The sequence below is a fragment of the Rhinopithecus bieti genome, unplaced genomic scaffold (genome assembly GCF_001698545.2).
Source record: "Rhinopithecus bieti isolate Rb0 unplaced genomic scaffold, ASM169854v2 scaffold_5387, whole genome shotgun sequence".
Lineage (NCBI taxonomy): Eukaryota > Metazoa > Chordata > Mammalia > Primates > Cercopithecidae > Rhinopithecus > Rhinopithecus bieti.
In genome coordinates, this window is record NW_016804806.1 from 101,670 (window position 1) to 122,697 (window position 21,028).

Sequence of the window (21,028 nt, forward strand, 5' to 3'; positions counted from 1 at the left end):
CTTGTAATAGACAAATGTAAACCTTTTATCACTAGGAATTCAATGAGGAAAACATTTTTTAAACTTCTACAAAATAGAAATATTTTATAAAATATAAGAATATTAGTTGATATTTAAAATATTTTTCTCACTGTTAGATCATTATGCCTATTTAGCTAACTAAATATAGCATAACTGTTTTGACAGTTATTTAAAGCAGTAGCTTAACAGAGTCCAATTTTCATTATATATAAATTCAAGTTGAAGAAAATATGTTTGTATAGTTGTATGTTCAAATACTGGACACTTCAATTTTTTTCTTTGTACCTGGCAATGAGAGTATTATAAAGCCATAATTGGAACAACAATCAATTTCATTTATTTTTATGCCATTGTGATTAAATCAACATTTTAAGTCAACTCTTTATTACCCAAGTTTATCATTTCTAAGATGAAAATTTGAATACAAAGCATAATTCAGCAATTCTACTACTTACAGTCCTTAAGTCATGGAGATCTTGAAAAATTCCTCCCTCAGCTATAATGATGAGCCAAAATTAATTAAAGCAAATGAATATTCTAAATGAATCTCTTCCTGTTAACTATTGTTTGAGTAATTGCTTATGCTTGACAAGATATTTTTCATGAAATATCAACAATGTGATTTGAATCAAGCTCATAATTACAAACTCCTCAACCATAGTAATTAATAAATTACTGCCCTCTCATGGGACTGTCTTCAAAATTTAAAACATTTATTATTGAGAAGTTCTGTTAAGCTATTATAGTGTATTCGTAATTTTCTAAGACCTTAAATTTCTTCCAACCTTGTCATTTGTCTATTTAATTTTTAGTTTTCATTGAAATATACTTGACAAAAATCTTTGTCACATTTGGAGGAAGGACTTTTTTTTTTTTTTTCTTCCTGTTGCCCAGGCTGGAGTGCAGTGGCGCAATCTCGGCTCACTGCAAGCTCTGCCTCCCAGGTTCACGCCATTCTCCTGCCTCAGCCTCCCGAGTGGCTGGGACTACAGGCGCCCGCCGCCATGCCCGGCTAATTTTTTGTATTTTTAGTAGAGACTGGGTTTCACCGTGTTAGCCAGGATGGTCTCGATCTCCTGACCTCGTGATGCACGTGCCCCGGCCTCCCAAAGTGCTGGGATTACAGGCGTGAGACACCACGCGCAGGCCGGAAGGACATATTTTATAGCTTGTTTAGGAAAGTCTGATTTACTCAGTCAATGTCTAGCATTCTCAATTCTCTCAACATGTGGCGGTAGTTGGCTCTATCCTGGAGACAAAATAATTACCCTCCCATATATGAAGAGATCAAATGATTTTCAAAGAAATTTTTATAGAATCTAGTTGCAATTCACTTTCTAAAATAGGGAGTCAACAATAATTGACAGCTAAGCAGGTGGTCATAAAGAAAAATTAACAGAATATCCTTTTGATCAGATGCACTGTAAGGTAGAATTCTTTAATTTTGTTGACTGTAAGTAAACTTTTCCATATTGTCTCCATATGGGTTTACATTCCTCAGAGCAGTTAGCCCTGAGTATTCTTTAGAAAGATGTGTGTGGTGTTGTTCTCTTTTTATGGCTGTTGTGCCTGTTGATAGCCCCAGGTTGGTAAGACCTGAAAATTGTGTAGGAAGATGTGTTTAGGGAAATCAGTGAAAGGGAAATAACCTAATCTATTTGGGGTTCCAGAAAGGCCAATCCCCCCCTCCTTTCCTGACCTTAAAACAGAGGAACAGGTCAAGCACAGTGGCTCACACCTGCAATCCCAGTACTTTGGGAGGTAGAGGCGGGTGGGTCACTTGAGCCCAGGAGTTCAAGATCAGCCTGGGCAACATAGCGAGACCTTGTCTCCAGAAACAATTTTTAAAAATTAGGCAGGGCATGGTGGCACAAGCCTGTAGTTCTAGCTACTCAGGAGGCTGAGGTAGGAGGATGGCTTGAGCCCAGAAGTTCAAGGCTGCAGTGACTTATGATCACACCACTGCACTCCAGTCTGGGCAATAGAGTGAGACCCTGTCTCTAAAAAAAATGAAAGTGAAAATAAAACATTCTGATTTGAAATAAGAGAGGAATATCTTTGCATTTAACATGGAAAATGTATACCTGTGCATTGTCAACAAGGTTATGCTTTTGTTGGCTATCTAGACCTCAATGATTTACCTGTCATTAATGTCACTGGTCACTGGCCCATCTTTCCAGAAGCAAGGTTGAAAAGAGGAAGAGGTATATTACCGGGAGTCTCTAATCCCTCATCTGGACTATTCTAAGGTACATGGTTTCTTATATCTTTTTTGTTGTTTGGTTGGTTACTTGTTTATCTGATTTTTTTTTTTCTGCTATTTTGCCCAACAACTGGTAGGGCTGGGTTCTGTAGTTGCATTTCTAGGTGCTAGCAAATAGGGAATAGGCAGCAAAGTACTCTTGGGCTGGACTTTAGGCAGTAGGATATGTCTGACATGTTGATCTATGGGAAATAGAAAATGTAGTTCCACAGTTTCCAAGTATCAGGCTTAATCAAGCCTGGGAATCACTTATTATATGGTGAACAGGGTGACATGGGAAAGACAAGGTAGTTTGGGATAACAAGATTACATGTCACACATTTCTTTTCTATTTAAGAAAACAGGCTTTCTTCCTAACTCTGTGGCTATTGGTTGAAAATGTTTTTTCTGCCTTTAGTGCTAACCTACTAAGAAAAGAACTATGGGCACATTTAAATAGACTTGCATATTTGTGGTAGATCCAGAAATACATTTGCTAAAGTTTGGGCTTAAAATACTAAATTATTCCAGAAAGGGCTTAAATTTTCTGAAAATGTCATAACTGGTTTGATTAAATAATGCCAATTGTACAATGATTAGTAACTAAATTTTTTACATTGTTTCTTGAAAACTTGAATAACAAATATATGAGAAAATAGAATACCAAAAGACAATATATTGTCTTGTGTTAACTGAGGCAAAGAACAAAACGGGATAAATTTTAAAAATTGTTGTTGGTACAAATGGAACATTTATGAATAGGGATTGTGGAAATGGGAATCATGGTGCAAGTTTCCTATTTTAACTCATTACTGACAAGCTTTAAAATAATGTTTCATTATTCCCGCATTCCAGAATGTTCTGTTTTAGCTATTATCCATAACAAGTAAAACTAGAACTAGACTGGGACCTGCGATACTTTGGTTCTGGTGCTAACTTAGGCACTCACTAGGTTGAAAGACCACTTAAACTTTCTGTATCTTATTTTCTCATCCATAAAATTACATTTACAGTAGGACAAGGTGCCAAGTGGATCAGTCTCAGATTTACCAACCCCCTGAATTTTAATAAAATATTTGCACATGTACATTTTTTTCTAGGAAAAAAAGCCCATAATTTTACCTGATTCACAAAGAAGTTTATGATTTCCCAAAGGCAAAGAAAGTGCAGCACTGGGTGTTTCTATGGTTCCTTTTAACCCTGTATACATTACCAACTTTTATACATTTACTACATGAAAACTCATGTGTTACATATTTGTACATTCAGAAGAACATACATATTTATGCAAATACATAAAGAACCCTGAAAATTTGGCTCTAATGACAGATCACTTTTCAAGGGTGGAAGCCATTTTAATGTAAGATGTTATTCTGAACTAGAAATGTTAGCATGTTTTGTCTGCGATTTCTATGAGCTCAGAGTCCCATTTGATAATTCAAGATTTATGAAAATCAAAGATATGTTTGTCTACTAATAAAAATGAGTCATCTTAAGGAATTCTTCCATGCACCCAACAAATATTTATGAAATGCTTGTTATTTGGCTGATATCATGCTAGGTACTAATTTTGTTTGATTAAAATAGACATTTTCTACCTTCAGTCTAATAAGGAAGATGACTATTACTTAAAACTTTAATTAACTTTAATAAGAAAAATAGATGGAGATCCACAAATTATGGATTTGAAACTGTTCTAACTTTTTTTGAGAGCAGTAGGCTGTATTCTATTACTTTTTTGCCCCCTTTGGATCTCAGGTGCAAAGAACAGAATTGGAATCACCATGACCTTTAGTTTATGGCACACACTCATCACTATACATTGATTCATGAGTGCCTTGGTTTTATTAATTTACTTTTATATACACACACACACACCCAGAGAGAGAGAGAGAAAGAAAGAGAGAGAGAGAGAGACAAAGAGACAGAGAGAGACAGATACAAATTGAAATCTCCCACTGAGACAAAAGCTGGGATCACAAGTAGCTAGGATCAAAACTATGTGGCCCCCCTTTTCCCCAAACTCATTCCCTTGGCTCTCCATGAGTTAAATAGTAACGAAGGGATGAGAACCCAGAAACAGATTCCTACATGGAGACGATGATGGATAGTAAGGTGACAGACTAGGAAAACTCTAAATATCTTTTAGACACTGGGGTAGGGAAAGATTTCTGAAGTGAGATACCCAAAAAGCATATCCTAAACAAGAGCAATGTGAGCACTTAAAATTAAGAACTTTATTCATGAAAGATACCTTGAAGGCAAGTTACAAAGGAAGAGAATATATTCACTATATAAACCACCCCCAAAAAAGCTACTAAGAAGAATATATAAGAATATGTAAAAGCCCAAGTTAGTAGAAAAACACATGAACGGATGTTTCACAGAAAAAGAAACACATGTGGCTAAGAGGATATATTCAACAATTGATCATGTAAACACCAATGATAACTGCAATGAGACCCCATTGCATTGTACATTCCATTGATGAAAATTTAAATGTCTCATATACAACTGTTGGAGGTAATATGGATCCACAATTATACATTGTTTGTCAGTGTATAAATTGGAGTAATCAAGTTTGAAAACTGTTTGGCATTGTGTCTTAAAGTTGAATATTCTTGGCCGGGCACGGTGTCTAACGCCTGTAATCCCAGAACTTTGGGAGGCTGAGGCAGGAGGATTTCCTGAGGTCAGGAGTTTGAGACCACCCTGGCCAACGTGGTGAAACCCCGTCTCTACTAAAAATACAAAAACTAGTTGGGCATGCGGGCACATGCCTGTAATCTCAGCTACTTGGGAGGCTAAGGCAGGAGAATTGCTTGAGCCCGGGAGGCAGAGGTTGCAGTGAGCCGAGATCCTGTCACTGCACTCCAGCCTGGCTGACAGAGAGAAACTCAGTCTCAAAAAAAAAAAAAAAAAAAATGAATATTCTTATACTTTATGACCCAGAAATTCCACATGCACACAAATATCCCAGAGAAGCCTTGGTCATCTAACCAGAGACACATGTATGTTAATAGTAGTATCAATCACAATAGTGAAAATCTGGAAACAACTCAAATGTCCATCAATAAGAGACAGTGATTTTATAAACTGTGATATCTTCACACAATGAAATATCACACAGCAGCCAAAGCGAATGAACCACAACAACACCAAAATTATGGAATCTTAGCAGTATTATAGTAAGTGAAAGAGAACATACCCCGGATATTTCAACAGTATGGTTATCTCTTTATAATATTTTAAATAAATAAAATTTAAATATATTTTAGGAAAAAATACTGCAATCAGACTATATACAAAGAAAAGCAAGGAAATAATGAAAAAAGCTGGGATCAGTTTTCAACCCTAAATCTATATTTCCCTTTGAGAGAAAAAAAAGGAAGAAAGGAAGGAAGAGAGGGAAGAAGAAAGGAAAGGAGTAAGCTAGTAACTGCCTTGCATATATTTGAATTACGAATGATACTAAGTTCATTTCTTTTTACATGCAAATTATCCCCAAGGATAACAGCAAACTGGCTTAAAAATGTCCATATGTAACTTAACATTCATTTTAGATGGCTTATACAAATGAACTTCTTTCTCTCCATTTATGTTGGCAACACTGAAGCAAGAAAAGGTTAAATGACTTGTTCACTGGGAGGGAAAAACAAAGCAAAACCAAAAAAACAGTTGTCATCCGTGGTGCCAAAAATAGAAGTTCTGATTTCCAGTCCTGTGATCTCAACAGAAGACAGAATGTTCACTCTGACTGATATAAAATACGACTTCTCCAAGGACTCTATTATTTTGAACTACTGTGTAAGTACATGTAATTATAAGCTTCTGGAAATATGCACTGTTTATTTTATCATTTGTAATAGCAAATAGAAAGGCTTGGGCTGAGTATTTACCCAACAATGACACTAACAGCCTTCAGAGTCATTATAGATGATTTGTAAGGGTCTGTTTAGATATCCTTAAGATCAATGACCCATTAGTGCAATTATAGTCTAAGATGGCTCCTGTACTTGCTACCAGAAAGTGACATGTTGATGTTGCACTCTGTACACATCATTAAAAATGTGTCTTTACTCAGAGAAAGCTGCAGAAATAGAACTATAACTATACTTTAAAATTCTGTTCCCAATGGGTGATGTAGTCTTTCTCTTTTTGTAATTCCTCTGATAAAATGATAAATTATATTATCAGAAAATTGAATAAAACAAATGTGTCCAGAGTTTGTTCCTTCTGGTGGGTTTGTGGTCTTGCTGACTTCAAGAATGAAGTCATGGACCTTTGTGGTGAGTGTTACAGCTCTTAAAGGTGGCTCAGATGCCAGGGGTGAGCAGCAGCAAGATTTATTGTGAAGAGGGAAAGAACAAAGCTTCCACAGCATGGAAGGTGACCCAAGCAGATTGCTACTGCTGGCTAGGGTGGCCAAATTTTATTTCCTTATTTGTCCCCACCTATGTCCTGCTGATTGGTCCATTTTACAGAGTGTTGATTGGTCCATTTTACAGAGCACTGATTGCTCCATTTAACAAACCTCTAGCTAGCCACAGACAACTGATTGGTGCGTTTTTACAGAGTGCTGATAGACGCATTTTACAAACCTCTAGCTAGCCACCCAGTGCTGACTGGTGTGTTTTACAATCCTAGCTGCAGAGCGCTGATTGGTGAATTTTACAATCCTCTTGTAAGACAGAAAAGTTCTCCAAGTCACCACCAGACCCAGAAGTCCAGCTGGCTTCACCTCTCACAAGTACATTTATTCTGTAGTACTATTTTTATCGGTTAAAAAATCTTCATAGTACCTGTCTTTCTTACCCCATTCACGCAGTCTTGTATAGTTACATATTCCAAGTATCCATACATGCTCACCTTTTCATGTAGATGCAATCTATGTGAAGAAAAGCATAGATTGCTTGCTACGTAACTATAGATTCACAGAACTGGAAGGACTACAGGGGATCGATTACCTAGTGGAGCAGTGTTTTTCAACTGATATTATAGTCCCTTATTAATTAGTCTTTATTGGGGAGTAGGAGAGGGGTGGGAGAGAGAGGAGATATCATGGACACTTTAGAAAATCTAATGAAGTTTGTGAAGTTATCCCAAGAAAAATATACTCATGTGTGTAAATGTTCATGTCATTTATTTATTTGTTTGCATTTGACATTGAGTTATTTCACATATTACAAAAAATTATGTGACTCATTTTCTTGTAAAATCGATGACCTCTTTCTAAATAAAACAATAATAAATGCAAATTACTAACCAAATCATATATAAAAAAGAAAACATAGTTTCTGCTTAAAATAGTTTTCAATTAGAAGGCTGTTTTATTTGGCTTAATAAGAAGTTAAAATTTAGGCTACTCTGGGACCCTTTGCCTTTGGGATAGCTCTGCTGTGTCTATGGAGCAGCCAAAAAAGACAAAAAAAAAAAGGAATAAGTTAAAATTTAGAGTGATCCTTCCTTTATATGAAAATATTGGTGTTATTTTAGTATCCAAACAATTTTCATCTGTTTTAATAGCAGTGTGTGCTCAAAGTTGCAGCTCACATAGCTTTCAGTATCAAACAGAATTAAATTCCCTATCAGTCAGAGCAGAGTAGACTTTTGTCAAGACACCTGAGCTTTCTCCAAGATACTTCAAGGTGAATTCAGGTTTTGTGAAACCCTTTGTCCTCAAGTCAAATGTAATTATTTTTGGAAAGCTTAGTGTCAACAATGCAGCCTTTGTCAGCAAGGGAAGATGTTTGAATTCTTTCAGTTTTATGTAGTCTAAGCAGAAATAACCTTTAAAAGAGTTTTGTAGTCTTTACAGATGTTTGTAGGTCTTCTCTATGGACAAACTTACATGTCCTTCTCATTTTCAACTCCTTTGCCCTCACTAAAGTCTTTCTTTCAGCACTTTCATGTCAATGGAAAGGTCACAAGATTTTACCTCTAATTTCTTCCTCCAAAATGACAGTTCTTTCCAGAGTCACCCTACTAGACCAGAAAATCTGAAATTGAAAGACTAGCCTCATTTTTTTTTTTTTGGCCTAACATGTTCCTTGTAGATGTAGATAAACCTCTCTTGTCAAATTGTTTTAAGATTCAGCTCTCCTTTACTTAAAAAATAAATAAAATTAAATTTCTGACCCAAGTTCAGCCAAGAGCATTAACACTTATCCAATGGAAAGCCAAAAAACTTCTGACAGTAAAAGGATACATTTTGCTTCATTTCTAAATAAAACTTTTGAAACTCTAGATTTCTGGCTATGGCTGTGAAATTATTAGGTTGCTTTTAACAGAGCAGGCAAAGCATCTTTTTAGGATAATTATCAGTGTCTTTCACACGAATGCATGCTGATGATGAGGGCAATATGTCTCTATGAAAAGTGGAACCTCTGTCTTCACCAGATTCATTACGCTGGATCTTGCATCAAGAAACTCCATATGTACCCCATATGTACTTGCAGTATCAAGATTTTTGTTCCAATAGGAGTTTTGCTTGATAAGAAACTCTGTTGGGAGGAAGCAACACACACACACACACACACACACACACACACACACACGCCCCAACATTCAGGTGAGAGATAAAAATCAGAGTTTTACTGAAACAATCATAGTTTTCACCCAGCTGCATGCCAAATGGGAATGACACAGCTGTTATTTTCACCATAATAACTGGCTTTGAAATATTGGCAAAATACCAGAGTTCAAGAGTAGGTTCTAGCAAATGAACAGAGGTGTCATTAATGTTTTTTATTCTAAGCAACCCACCAGCTCAAGCATTTCTAGAGTACTTGAAATGATAAAGCTTTCTCCAGTTATTTATGGTTTCTTTTGATTCGAAACATGTCAAAAGTTTCATGTTAGGGAAAATATAAGTTTTGGCAAATTTCCATCCTTTTAAAATTGAACTTCTTCTCTAGGGGGAAAAAAATCTATATTGTGTGATTTATTTTCAGGATGCTCAGAAATAAGCTTTCTTGACTTCATCCTATCATTGGCAGGAAACTTATCACACAAGAAACAGTCTGGCTTTTGTGTCCCATCACATTTAGCAATGCAAATAAAATCAAAGGAAATGTAGGAGCCATCAGCTTTCTTTTCTCTGACATTTGCCAACTTAAGCTAAGTTTAATGTGAACAGAAAGAGATATGCACAAACATAATGTCAGATGCATTTTCATTAATTCTGATGAAAGCAATGCCATTCCAGATGTCATTGTACAAGGATAGTAACTTTATGTGAAAAAGTACATGCTACTCTGTCCATGTTTAAAGGAAAACATCAAAATATTTTAAAACAATAAAAATATTAAAAGATTAAATATATTAAAAAACAAAAAACATATTTTACCATAAACAATTTTTTGCACGAAAAGTAAAAATAATAAAGCTAAGTTATATATATATCATATATATATATATTTGCTGTTACTTAACCTACAACATAAAGTCTGTATATGATCTTTAACTAAAATACCCCTTTTCTAAAGTGATCTGAAATGTATCATCTAATCTCTGCTGTTGTTATATAGAAAGTTTTCTGTATTACAAATGAGCCCATTTGTAATAGCTGTGTATTTCTAGTTATCCTTGGTTATCTGGATTCTTCCATTTTTCATCCAGTGTTCTGGCATGGTTAATTCTCTTGCCCTTTATCCCATCAACTATTGGGTGGTAAACCTTATGTTACACATTACTTTTCTCTTTATGTGGCTAAATATCACCAAGTTTGTAACTTCTTGTCATCTAACAAGGTATCCAGATCTCTTTTCATGCTGGTTGCCTTTTTCTACAACCACTACAATGTGTTAACATCTATCTGAAAGTTTGGAGCCATCTATTTAAAAATTTTGCATTTTTTGAATGATCAAGAACTACAGTACCATTGTTCTTCTCATTCTTAACTAATATTTCTTTTTTGGCATACATATGTACATATTTTTTTGAGTATCTAGGAGTGAAATTATGTAAAGAAATGCAATACTAATCGTTTCTCTATAGGTTCTTTTGGATTTTATACATATATGATCATATCATCTGTGAATAATAACATTTTCATTTTTCTTTTATTCTAATATTTACACCTATTTTATGTTTTACTTGACTTATTTTAGTGGCTAGGCCATTCAGAAAAATAGTGAATGACAATGGCGATTCTTAACTAATATTTCTAATTTTAGCTTTTTATCACTAAATCCATCAAGATTTTTACCACAATAGTTACCATTTCTTAATTGTCAACTCTTTAAGGTAGGCACTGTATTAGTCAAGGTATGTAATGTACTATCTCATTTTATTTAATCTTTCTGACAATTCTATGAAGTTATTATTGTCTTATTTTACCTTAAAAAAGAGAATAAGCAAAACCAAGATCACAGAAATTAAGTAACTTGGCACTAGATTACAAAATGATGTGGTCAAGGATGTGAATCCAGATTTGTCACAATCCATTGCCAATATTCTTTCTGCACTTTTCCATTACATTACCATAAGCTATGATTCAGTGTCAGTTTTACTTCCCTCCCTCCCTCCTTCCTTCATTCCTTCTTTCTTCTCTCTCTCCCGCTCTCCCTGTTTTTCTCTTCTTTTTCCTTCTTCCCTTTTTCTTCCCTCCCTCTCTCCTTCTCATCCTTCACTCTCTCCCATTCTTTCTTCCTCCAATTCCTCTTTCTCCTATTATCCTTATTTTATCTCATACTGTCACTAATTAGCCAAGTATGTATTTTCTTAGGGTAATTCTGAATCTAGGTTGTATCACCCAACTAAGCACTGGCTGTCTTATAAAGCTGATTAAGTTTTCCTTCTGTGTTTTCATCCACACAGTAGATTAAGACATTAATAGACATTAATTTGAAGAGCATCAAGAACAAAGCTTGTGTCGTAATGCTACTTCTCACATGGTTATGGAATTAGGGTGCAATAGCTCAATTTATTTTAGTTATTGATGGTGGGGTAATGAATATAAATATACTAGTCTTGTGTGTTTTCTTAGATTCAGCTCACGGAAACTACCTTGTCTCTTTCTATCTGTTATTCATTCCGTAACTTGCCAAAATACCATACTTAGAGATAATGTGGGATCCTACTCTTTAATAATGATAAAATCCATTGATTGTGTAATTATTGGCTACCACACACTGTATTAGGTAGCTGTACATACATGATATTTAATTAGCAGGATCAGTGCAAGACTGGTGATATTAGTCCATTATTTTAAACTAGAAAGTACAATTTTAGAGAAGGCAAAAATAGGTAGCCAAGTTGGGATTCAAACTTTGGTCAATTTGACCACAACACTACTCTAAGGACTTTGCTTCTGTCTCTGATCTGACAGAATGTCTCACAGTGACCTTTCCCACATAGCCTTCTTGGGAGGCATTGTGGTGAAAATTCCCATTCCCTTCAAAAACTAATTCTCATTGGGGACCAGGAGCACTTGAACAGTAGATGGATAAACTCCAAATATTTCTCCTATCTTGATTATATCTTTAATTTCATAAGACCAAAAAAAACCTTTATAAAAATAATAATGAAAGTAGGAGAAAATGAGAGACAATCAAGAAGCAAATAAAATTTGTGACCCAACTTTCTTAAAATTGTAACAATTGTGACTCGCCTAATGGCCATAGGTACTTATATTGGTTACAAATTTCATGTAAGTTTTCAAAGATGTATCAGTTTATACAACATAGTTTTAAAACATTGATTGTGTTTTACAGCAATTAAAGGACTGATGCTACTTATAACCTTTTGCCAAAATAAATCTGGTTTGATCATTGTGTATCATCAGTCAGGACAGCCTGGGTAATGCTGAGGTACAATAATCTCTAAACCTTGGAGATTTAGAGTAACAAAGGTTTATTTCTTGCTCAGATTATATGTTCATAAAAGATTAGCTAGAGTTTATATTTTTTATTTTCTCATTCTTAAACCCAGACTGATTGATAATTTATCATATAAAACTTACTCATTGCCTAGCAAAGGGAAGAGAACATGGCAAATCATTTACTTACTCATAGGCTCCTATGAAGACGTGAAACATATAGCTTCTTCCACTCACATGTGATTAGCTAAAGCAGTTATCACCATAGATAGCTTTAGAGAGAATGGAGAAATTCAACTATAGCATGCACAAAGAAGTAAAGAACCATGCCAATTTTGAAATCCTATTATCACAAAATGACAGTCATTCCATATAGGGTTGATTTATTTTCTTATTCTATAGTTCTACTACTTTAGAAAATACTAGCATTCAATTTGCTGATTAGCCAAAAAAGGCAGTTTTTGCTGATTATGACATTTTGTTCTGCATTTTTGCTTCAAACCTGCATATAGCAGTTATAAATGTGCAAGTAAGTCCTTACAACAGACCACTGTTAGCAGTATGTCACCCTCCAGGTCAATGAGCACGTCATCCTGAAAAGCAGGAGCATGAATAATTCATTTTACAACTTGGAAGATGATGATAGTACACAGATAGTTTTTTTTTTTTTATTACTTTGGTTGCCACAATAATTCCTTTGTACTCTGTATTCTTTGTATTCTTTGTATTAGATGTCTTCTTAAAATATGATCTCTTATACATTTATTGATCTCTTTCTCTGAGGCACAAAGAACATGAAGTTTTGGGGCAAAGTCTAACTCTTGACAATTAAGCTATTTGCACTGCAATTCAGTTCTCTTAGGTAATTCTTTTATTCAAAAATCAATATTTCATAATCATAATATTTCAACCCTATTTATATGTTTAGGCTAATTCAACTAATTAATACAGTGTGAAGCTAAAGCTTGAAGTCACTTGAAATCACAGAAATGATCTTTACTGAGAATATCGGTACCATAAAATATTTATTTCATCTCTCATTCAAAAACTTGTGTAAATGTGCTCTTATCAGCCAGCACATCTCATTATAGAAAAGGAGTATCATGTGTCAGCCCATTTCTCTGCCATGTTCTTTAAAATCACTTGCACAGATGAGATGCAATTTAAATATTGATCAGGACTCTTTAGAGATCCTTCAGCAATAAAACATGACTAAGAAAAGCGTTGCTTACCACTGTCTGTATTCTGTGAATAAAGATATGTGAGGATTTGCATTCAAGTGTAAGTTACTTCTTGACAGAGGAATGCCTTTCTTAGTTGTACATGTAGATGGTCTTCCTTCAGTACTGACCTTAGCATATACTTCCATGCTTTCTTACAGGTTATAGAAAAATATAGTTAAGGGAGCTTCGAATCTCTTTTAAGGCCATCTATTTATAGTTAAAAAATTAAAATTTTACCAAACTATTCTTTTCATATAGGTGCTGCACATATGCCAGGAGCTGATTCAGTGGTTTCATCCAAAAGTAAAGCAAAATATGGAATTATTTCAACATATAATACTAACTACTGTTATGTAAGGCAATAAAAATATTTTTGGCAAAAGCTTGTCCTGCTTTCTTTTTTGAGCATAATTTGTGTTTTACAATCTTGTTGGTAAAAGTGTGACCTGCATCTCTTTTTGCTCTGCTGAGTGCAACTAAGAATGATGCCACTGTCATTTTTGTTCTTTTCTCTGTTTTGCATGACAACATTAATAACTTTCACAAGGGAAAGTATTAACTAGCAAATATTTCTGAAAAACTCAGATAACCACAAAGATTCTGAGCTTTATTTGAATAAAAAACCAAAACTTCGAAGTTTTTTTTTTTTTTTTTTGGCCAGTATTACAATCAGTACCCAAGACACCAAGAGAGGAAGTATTCTAGGCTCACTAAATGTAACTTTGAGACATTTATTATCATACTTTATAACTGCACTTTTCTTTACTGGCATTTGGTTTCACCTACCTGGCAACGTGCATTCATATTTTATATTTTAATTGAATAACTTTTCACTAGAAAGATTCATAATATTATTCAGAATCATTGTTTATATATTGCTACTATTATTATTTCCCACAGCAAATGTAAATCAACACAATAAGAATAAAGAAAATTCCAAACTTAGCAAATATAAACAATATCATATGAATGGCATAAAATGTTAGCCAAGATGAAGTAATCTTTTACAATTCCTGTATAACGTGCATTGCCTTTAAGAACAAAATTATTACTAAGGAGTTTACTGTGAATATAAAATTAATCTTACTAGTTCAAATTTATAAAATGTAAGTTAGATAAATTACATCATCTGCTTTCCCTGTGAAAATGCCAAACTGTCTATAGATGAGTTATAGACTTCTATGGACTACCAATGACGCACACACTTTACCATGGGAAGAGTTTGTTAGATGGATTTATAATGCCTAAACAAAGCCCCCATATTTACTTTCCATTTTAATTTCATTCTCATTTTCTTAGCAAACTCTAAAAAAAAAAAGAAAGAAAAAAAGGCTGGTGTGTTTATTTGAACAGATATCCATACCACATTTATATTTCCAGACCCAACTTCTCCCCCAACCTTCAGATTTAGATGCCTGTTAGACATCTCTGCTTGGATATCTCAAAAGCATCATCAACTTTCTAGGTCCATAATGGAGTTCCTGGATAGTCTTCTGCAAAACTAGTCCACTTTATTATAACATCATTCATTCAATTGTTCAAGCCCAAACCTAAGATTCAATAGGGTCTTCTTTCTTTCACATCCCATATCGTCATCCAGTTCATTAATAATTTCTGTTGACTTTGCTCTAAAAAAATATATCTGGAATCAGACAACTTCCCATTTTGCAGTGCTGCCACCTTTGTCCAAGTTTGCTATCATCTCATCTCTCACTCAATCTACTCACTACTTAATCACTAGTCTCTCTTTGTTTCTACTTTTGTACTTACACTTGTAGTCTCATCACAGCATCGAGACACACATTTTCCAAAAGCAAATAAAATCAGGTCAGAACTCTCCAGGGGCTTCCTATCATACTTAGAAAGAAACACAATGTTCTTACTATATGGCCTGCTGGACCTATGTGTTCTCCTCTCCAGCTACCTCTAGAGAGCCTACCTTGCTAACTCTACTGCACACATATTAGCTTTCGGTTTTTGAACTTGTGATTTCTTCTGCCTGGAATACTATGAGCCCTGATATTTGTGTGACTGTTCCATTACTTTTTTGCTTTCTTTTTTTCATTTATTTGCTTTTGTTCCTGACCACATTAAATAATAGAGCTTCAACCAGACCTCTCTAATCCTGCTTATTTCTCTCCAGTCTTGTCACTCTGATATTGCATTGTACATTTATTTATCATAGTCTTCTCCTATTAGACTGTGAGTTCCATGGTGGTAGACACTCTGAATTCATCATAAGCCACGTACTCAATGAGCAGAGGTATATATTTGATGTATCCTATCCTTTGGTTACTTCTGTGGAAAGCAGAATGCTAAGACATAAAAGAGATGGTAGAATCTCTAAAATGGAAAAAAAATGGTCACCAAATTTTGGGGCAATGGCACTCTGTGAAGGAAGAAAACAGAGTATAGGAAATTTGGCCTTGGTCTACAGAGTGAGCACAGGAGTGACAACTGTAATCAAGAAGACGCTCATGCAGTTTTGAGATATTTTATACCTTTCCCACTGAGGGGAAGCTAATGGCAAAGAATCCGTATGCTGAGAAATTTCCTTACAGCCTTCAATCAAATTCATAGGTTAAAACTTAGAGATGTTATTATGGTTATATACTTAAGCTGTGTTCAATATTAACAAAAATTAAATAGTGAACACTTCACCTGATAAATATTTAGCACAAGCACAGCATAAATCAACAAATTCCAACAAAGGTCAAATTTTACATGCATTGCATAGGCACCAGTTTAAATCTGTAGTGAGAAGTTATGTATGTCTTTACCTTGATCTTTCCTGCCTAGTGACTAAACTAGTATTGTTGAGGTAAAAGAATATACATTAGCCACAAGAAGAGTTGTAAAGAGAAAGGTGGAGTGACAGAAGCATTCATGAGAGGTGCCTGCCCTATGCTACAATAAACTCTCTAGGTAGTCATTGGTTTCAACAGACTTTGGAGAGAATAACAGTAGGTAATTCAACACTGAGGACTTTTGGGAGGGCAAATGGATTTATGGACTTTAGGTTCTAACTAATGAATTATTACTTTGTTCCTGTTGGGGAAGGAGTAATGGGTTACCAAGTAAAACAATATAGTTTATAGATCTCAAGTGACTTATCTTGTAACCAATTAAATTCTTTAGTTGAATGGTCAATCCCACTCAAAGTCAATACAAAATTCAAATAGTCATTTCAACATACTTATTTCACCTTAGTCTTCTTGAAACCATTAGTGAAGAAAGGATTACAATGTAGATTTGTTAGAAAGACATACCAGCCTAACTGTATATTTTCCATCATTGCCTTAGACAGTAACGTTTAGTCAGTAGGAGGTTACTACTTCAGATTTACCTGGGAAATAATTAATTGTATGTTCTTTTTAGACAACCTCAGCCCCTATTAATGATAACTATTTCTACCTGAATTTCTAGGTGGCTTCATGTGACCACTAAATAGCACAGACTACATGCAACAGTCACCTGCTAGGCAGTCCCTTCATTGGTACCAGAAGATCAACATTTGGTTATATGAATGTATAAATCCTGGCTGGATCTAATTTAGCAGGCTAAATTATATTTTATCATCTGTCCAAGGAGCTAAAAACAAAAAATTAAAATGTAGTTCCAATCTTAACAATTTCAACTGTTTGTGTAGAAAAGACATGTTTTCTATGAAGAAGACATATGGTTGAATTTAGTTACTAAAATCTTAGTGCCATACCTCTCGAATAGCTGTACAAAACTCACTCTGAAGCACTTTTTTGAGGGATTGTAGCTTGTGCACTGGTACTTCTCCAGATTCCTGTAGTTTTTCCAGTAATTCAATTGCTCTTGCAACATCTGAATGAAAAAAAAAAACCAAAATAGAGAAACCTAGAATAAATTGTATCTCATCAGCTTATAGTACTATTATTCCAATTGCATGATGACATTGAAAAGCAAGTGGAATTAAATTGCATAATCAGAATTTATATTCATAGCTTATTGGTGTCATCGTTTGGTTAAAGGTCATTTTAACTTGTTCCACACATTTGTCACTTCATACATTTTCTTTGATGGGATTTCATGTAATTTGTGTCATACAAATGAGTTTGAATATTATGTCAGTAAAGAAGAGCTGGACACATGTCTATTATTTATTCTGATACTGCAATAACAAAACTAATTCTGTCGGTTTTACCTCTGAGATGCTTCCTTTCAGTTCAACTTTTCCTCTCCTGTTTCAGTTTGTCATAGCTACAACGTTACATGTATTACTATAATGAATGGATTGCTGTGCATCTCTGCAGTTTGTCTATAAACTTCTTGAGGGTGGGAACTTGTCTGGTTTGGTTACCATTGTATCCTCAGGGTATGGTATATCATAGTGAATAAAATTAATGTACTTTTCCCATTTCACTGCCATTGGATTATTCCAGACCCTCGTCATCTCTCCTCTGTCCAATTGGAATTATTTCTTCTCCTACAGCCTCTTCAAATGGTCCACAAAGTTATTTTCCTAAAACAAAAGTCTGATCATGTGCCCATCTACCAGACTTTAGAACAGTACTAAGCAAGAGTTTTCAATAACAGTTATTTTAAATGCTTCTCTTTCATTTAACAATATCAAAGGTTCATGTATCAAGAAACATGTAGTCTTTTATAGCCATAAACTTTAAAATTCCCTGGATTATTTCATATTGCCAAGAGAAAATAATTCAATAAAGGGCCATTTAAAAATACTTATGGGTGAGCTCTTCTATCCTTGTGGCTGCAGTAAATAACTCACTGAAAAACCACTTAGGCATTTATGTTATAGGATATGAGGTTTTCGATTCCTAAGTGCCTAGCTCCAGAAAGCATCCTACATCCCTGCCATCAGCTCATAAATTTATCCATTCACCCATCCATCCAGTAATTTGAGTTTCTGTTATTAATACTTGATGCCAGCTTAACAAGAATATGATACCCCCTTTCAAAGCTCACAATCTAATGAGAAAGAAATAGAATAGCACAGCCACCTATAATAAAATTGTTAGCACCTCAGAATCTGGGTGGGGTTAGCATAGGTGTATGTATCTAACTGAATAAAATAACAAAAAGTGACTTTGATGGAGACTCTCTTTGAAGTAGTCATTCTGATTGCCAATCGTGGGCCAAAGTAGCACAAATCATTGAATCAATGTGACACTGCCAGTTTCTAAAGTCTACCTTTTAGTACATAAACGGGAAGTCTACATAGTCCATTGGACAAAACCAGATACTTTCACAATCAATAAGCTGAGATTTTATGCATTTCTAACTGCAAAAAATACTCTACCTAGGCTGCAGTAAGCCATGATTGCACCACTGGAATCCAGCCTAGGAGACAGCGTGAGACCCTATCTCTAAAACAACAGTAACAAAAATTCTACCTAGATGCCCATGGATGCATGGAACTCTCTGAGCTCATTTTTTTTTTCCCCCTAAAACTCGCTCTTCTTTTCCTTTGTTCCATATTTCCAAAAATTTCTTCCCCCAAACAAGTCATCTTCTCAAGCAAAACTATGGTGTTTTTCACACTCCCCTTGCATGCAGATAGTCGTCAAGTGCGGTAGATTCTATCTCGGAATTGCCTTTTGTAAAGAGCCCCATCACTCTCAGGGAAGTCTTCATCATTTCTCACGTGCAGTACTGGAACATCTCCTAACTGATCTCCTTTAAATTACTCTTCTTTTTTCAGCCCATCTGCCACATTGCTTCCATAGTAATTATCCTAAATGGTAAACCTAATCATTATTCTCCTGCACATAAAACCTTCCCTGGCTTCCCACTCCCTACAGAGTAAAGTACAGAACACTTAGGGTTACATATAAGGCCCTTAACAGCTGACTTCTTGCTCATCTCAGAACACCTCCTCCTGTCCATCCTACAGTGGGGCGATCCCAATTTTTTGCTGTTGCTAGGACATGCCACAGAATTCCACCCCTATGCCTTGCACATAGCATTCCCCGTTCCTGAAATTCAATTCATTCTTTCATGCAGTAGTGCTAGCCCTGGGCTGTGCGCAGGAGACAGCAGTGAAGGAGATAGCTCCTTTCTCTTGCTTTCATGGAACTCACAGGGTTGAAGGGGAGGAGTCATAGACATGCAATAAAGTGCATGTGTTCTATAAATGAAGCACTACAGGCTTGTCCATGGATGTATAACAAAGACATTTATCATCATCAAAAAGTCAAGGAGGATCTATTTGTGGAAATAACTGCTAAGCAGAGTCCTAGGTAGGTGGTGTAAGTGGAGAAAGAAGGAAGAACGTTCCAGACAAAGGGAATAAATGCAGATCAAAGGCTTGTTAAGAGAGTGTGGGATATTCAAAGAAATAAAAGGCGTTTATTATAGCTAAAGCTGAAAACAGGAAGAGAGTAGCCAGGGATGAGTGGCGAGAGATGAGGTAGACAGAAATCACATCATGGTGAGTGTTTAAGGCCATGTAAGGGCAGACTTGGCTTAAAAACCATCTCCTCAACAACATCTTCCCTGACTCTCTGAAGCAGCTTCAGTTGCTATCATGTCTGCATTTCTACAGCTCTTTGTTCACTCATCTGTTACAATAATTACTACCCTCTGTTTGCAGGTACATCTCCCTCCTTTATCTCTGTGAATGTATACACTTCTTCGGACATCAGAAACAAAATATCTTATTCATTGCATCCACAGAATTCCACATCTCTGTGTCTTAGCACATATCATCCTAGGATGTACCTAACATCTAGGATGTACCATACATTTTAGGATATACCTAACAAATATCAAGTGTCTAATGCACATTTGTTGAATGAATGATGGATTAATTGATGTGACTGGCTCAGGAAGGCAGGTGTTAGAGGTCTGTGTCTGCATGAACCTGTAACTTCTCGTGAATCGACAACTCTAGATTATCAGCTTTGCTTGGATCTGGACTAGAAGAGAAAGGCAAGCCTAAATGTGCAGGCTGAAGAGTATTAGAGACTACACTGGGTGAAGTCCAACAAAATTGAAAATGATACTAACCTGAATATTTTTAGTAGTTCTCAACCTGGGCTGTGCATTGAAATTATCTAGGGTGCATTTAGAAGTTACTAATGCCTTAGACCTATGCCAAACAAATTAAACCAGAATCTCCAGAACAGTGGTTTTCAGCCTTAACTGCATATTAAAATCAACCAGAGAGGCTTTAAAAAACACAAATGCCTAGGTTGGTCCCACCTGGATAGTTTCTGATGTGATTGGCACAGAGTGGGGGGCTGGGCATGGGGCTTTTTAAAGCCCTTCAGGTGATGCTAAAGTGCAGCCAGGGTTGAGAACCTCTGCTAGGGATTATTGGTTCTTAACACGAATGTGTTTAAGAATCACCCAGAAGAGCTCATTGAAATGCAGATGCCTAATCCTCACCCCATTTGAGAAATGTTGATTCAGAAGGTGTAAGGATAAGTCCCCAGAATATGCCTTTTAAGTACATGCTCAAAGTGATTCTGTAGTTGTTAGTTTACAGATCCCAGAGAGAGAAAAGTGAGTAAAATGATTTTTTTTAGGTTTCTTTCATTCCAGAATTCCAGAAACCGTTGTATTCTCTAGTATTCTTAAATACAGTCTGTAACATGGTACTGAATGGGATTCTTTGAGGAGTTTCATAAAAGCCCACAGATGACAGCAATTAGTGTTAAGGAGGTCGTTAGCAAAGGCTGCTGATTGGAATCACCCATGAAGTTTTTTTTTTTTTTTTTTTTTTTT

At 35.4% G+C, this 21,028-nt stretch overlaps 1 protein-coding gene across 3 annotated transcripts in view; it reads right to left on the bottom strand.

Moving 5' to 3' along the window:
• Nucleotides 1–21,028, bottom strand: part of LIN7A (lin-7 cell polarity scaffold A) — a 158,191-nt gene that overhangs the window by 82,658 nt on the left and 54,505 nt on the right. The window contains exon 2 of one of the 3 annotated variants that reach the window (XM_017870448.1): nt 17,022–17,140. In XM_017870448.1, coding sequence (XP_017725937.1) covers nt 17,022–17,140 — 119 coding nt within the window. Of the gene's footprint in view, nt 1–12,273; nt 12,329–17,021; nt 17,141–21,028 lie in introns of those variants that run through there. The other 2 variants (XM_017870449.1, XM_017870450.1) reach the window with 2 other exon arrangements.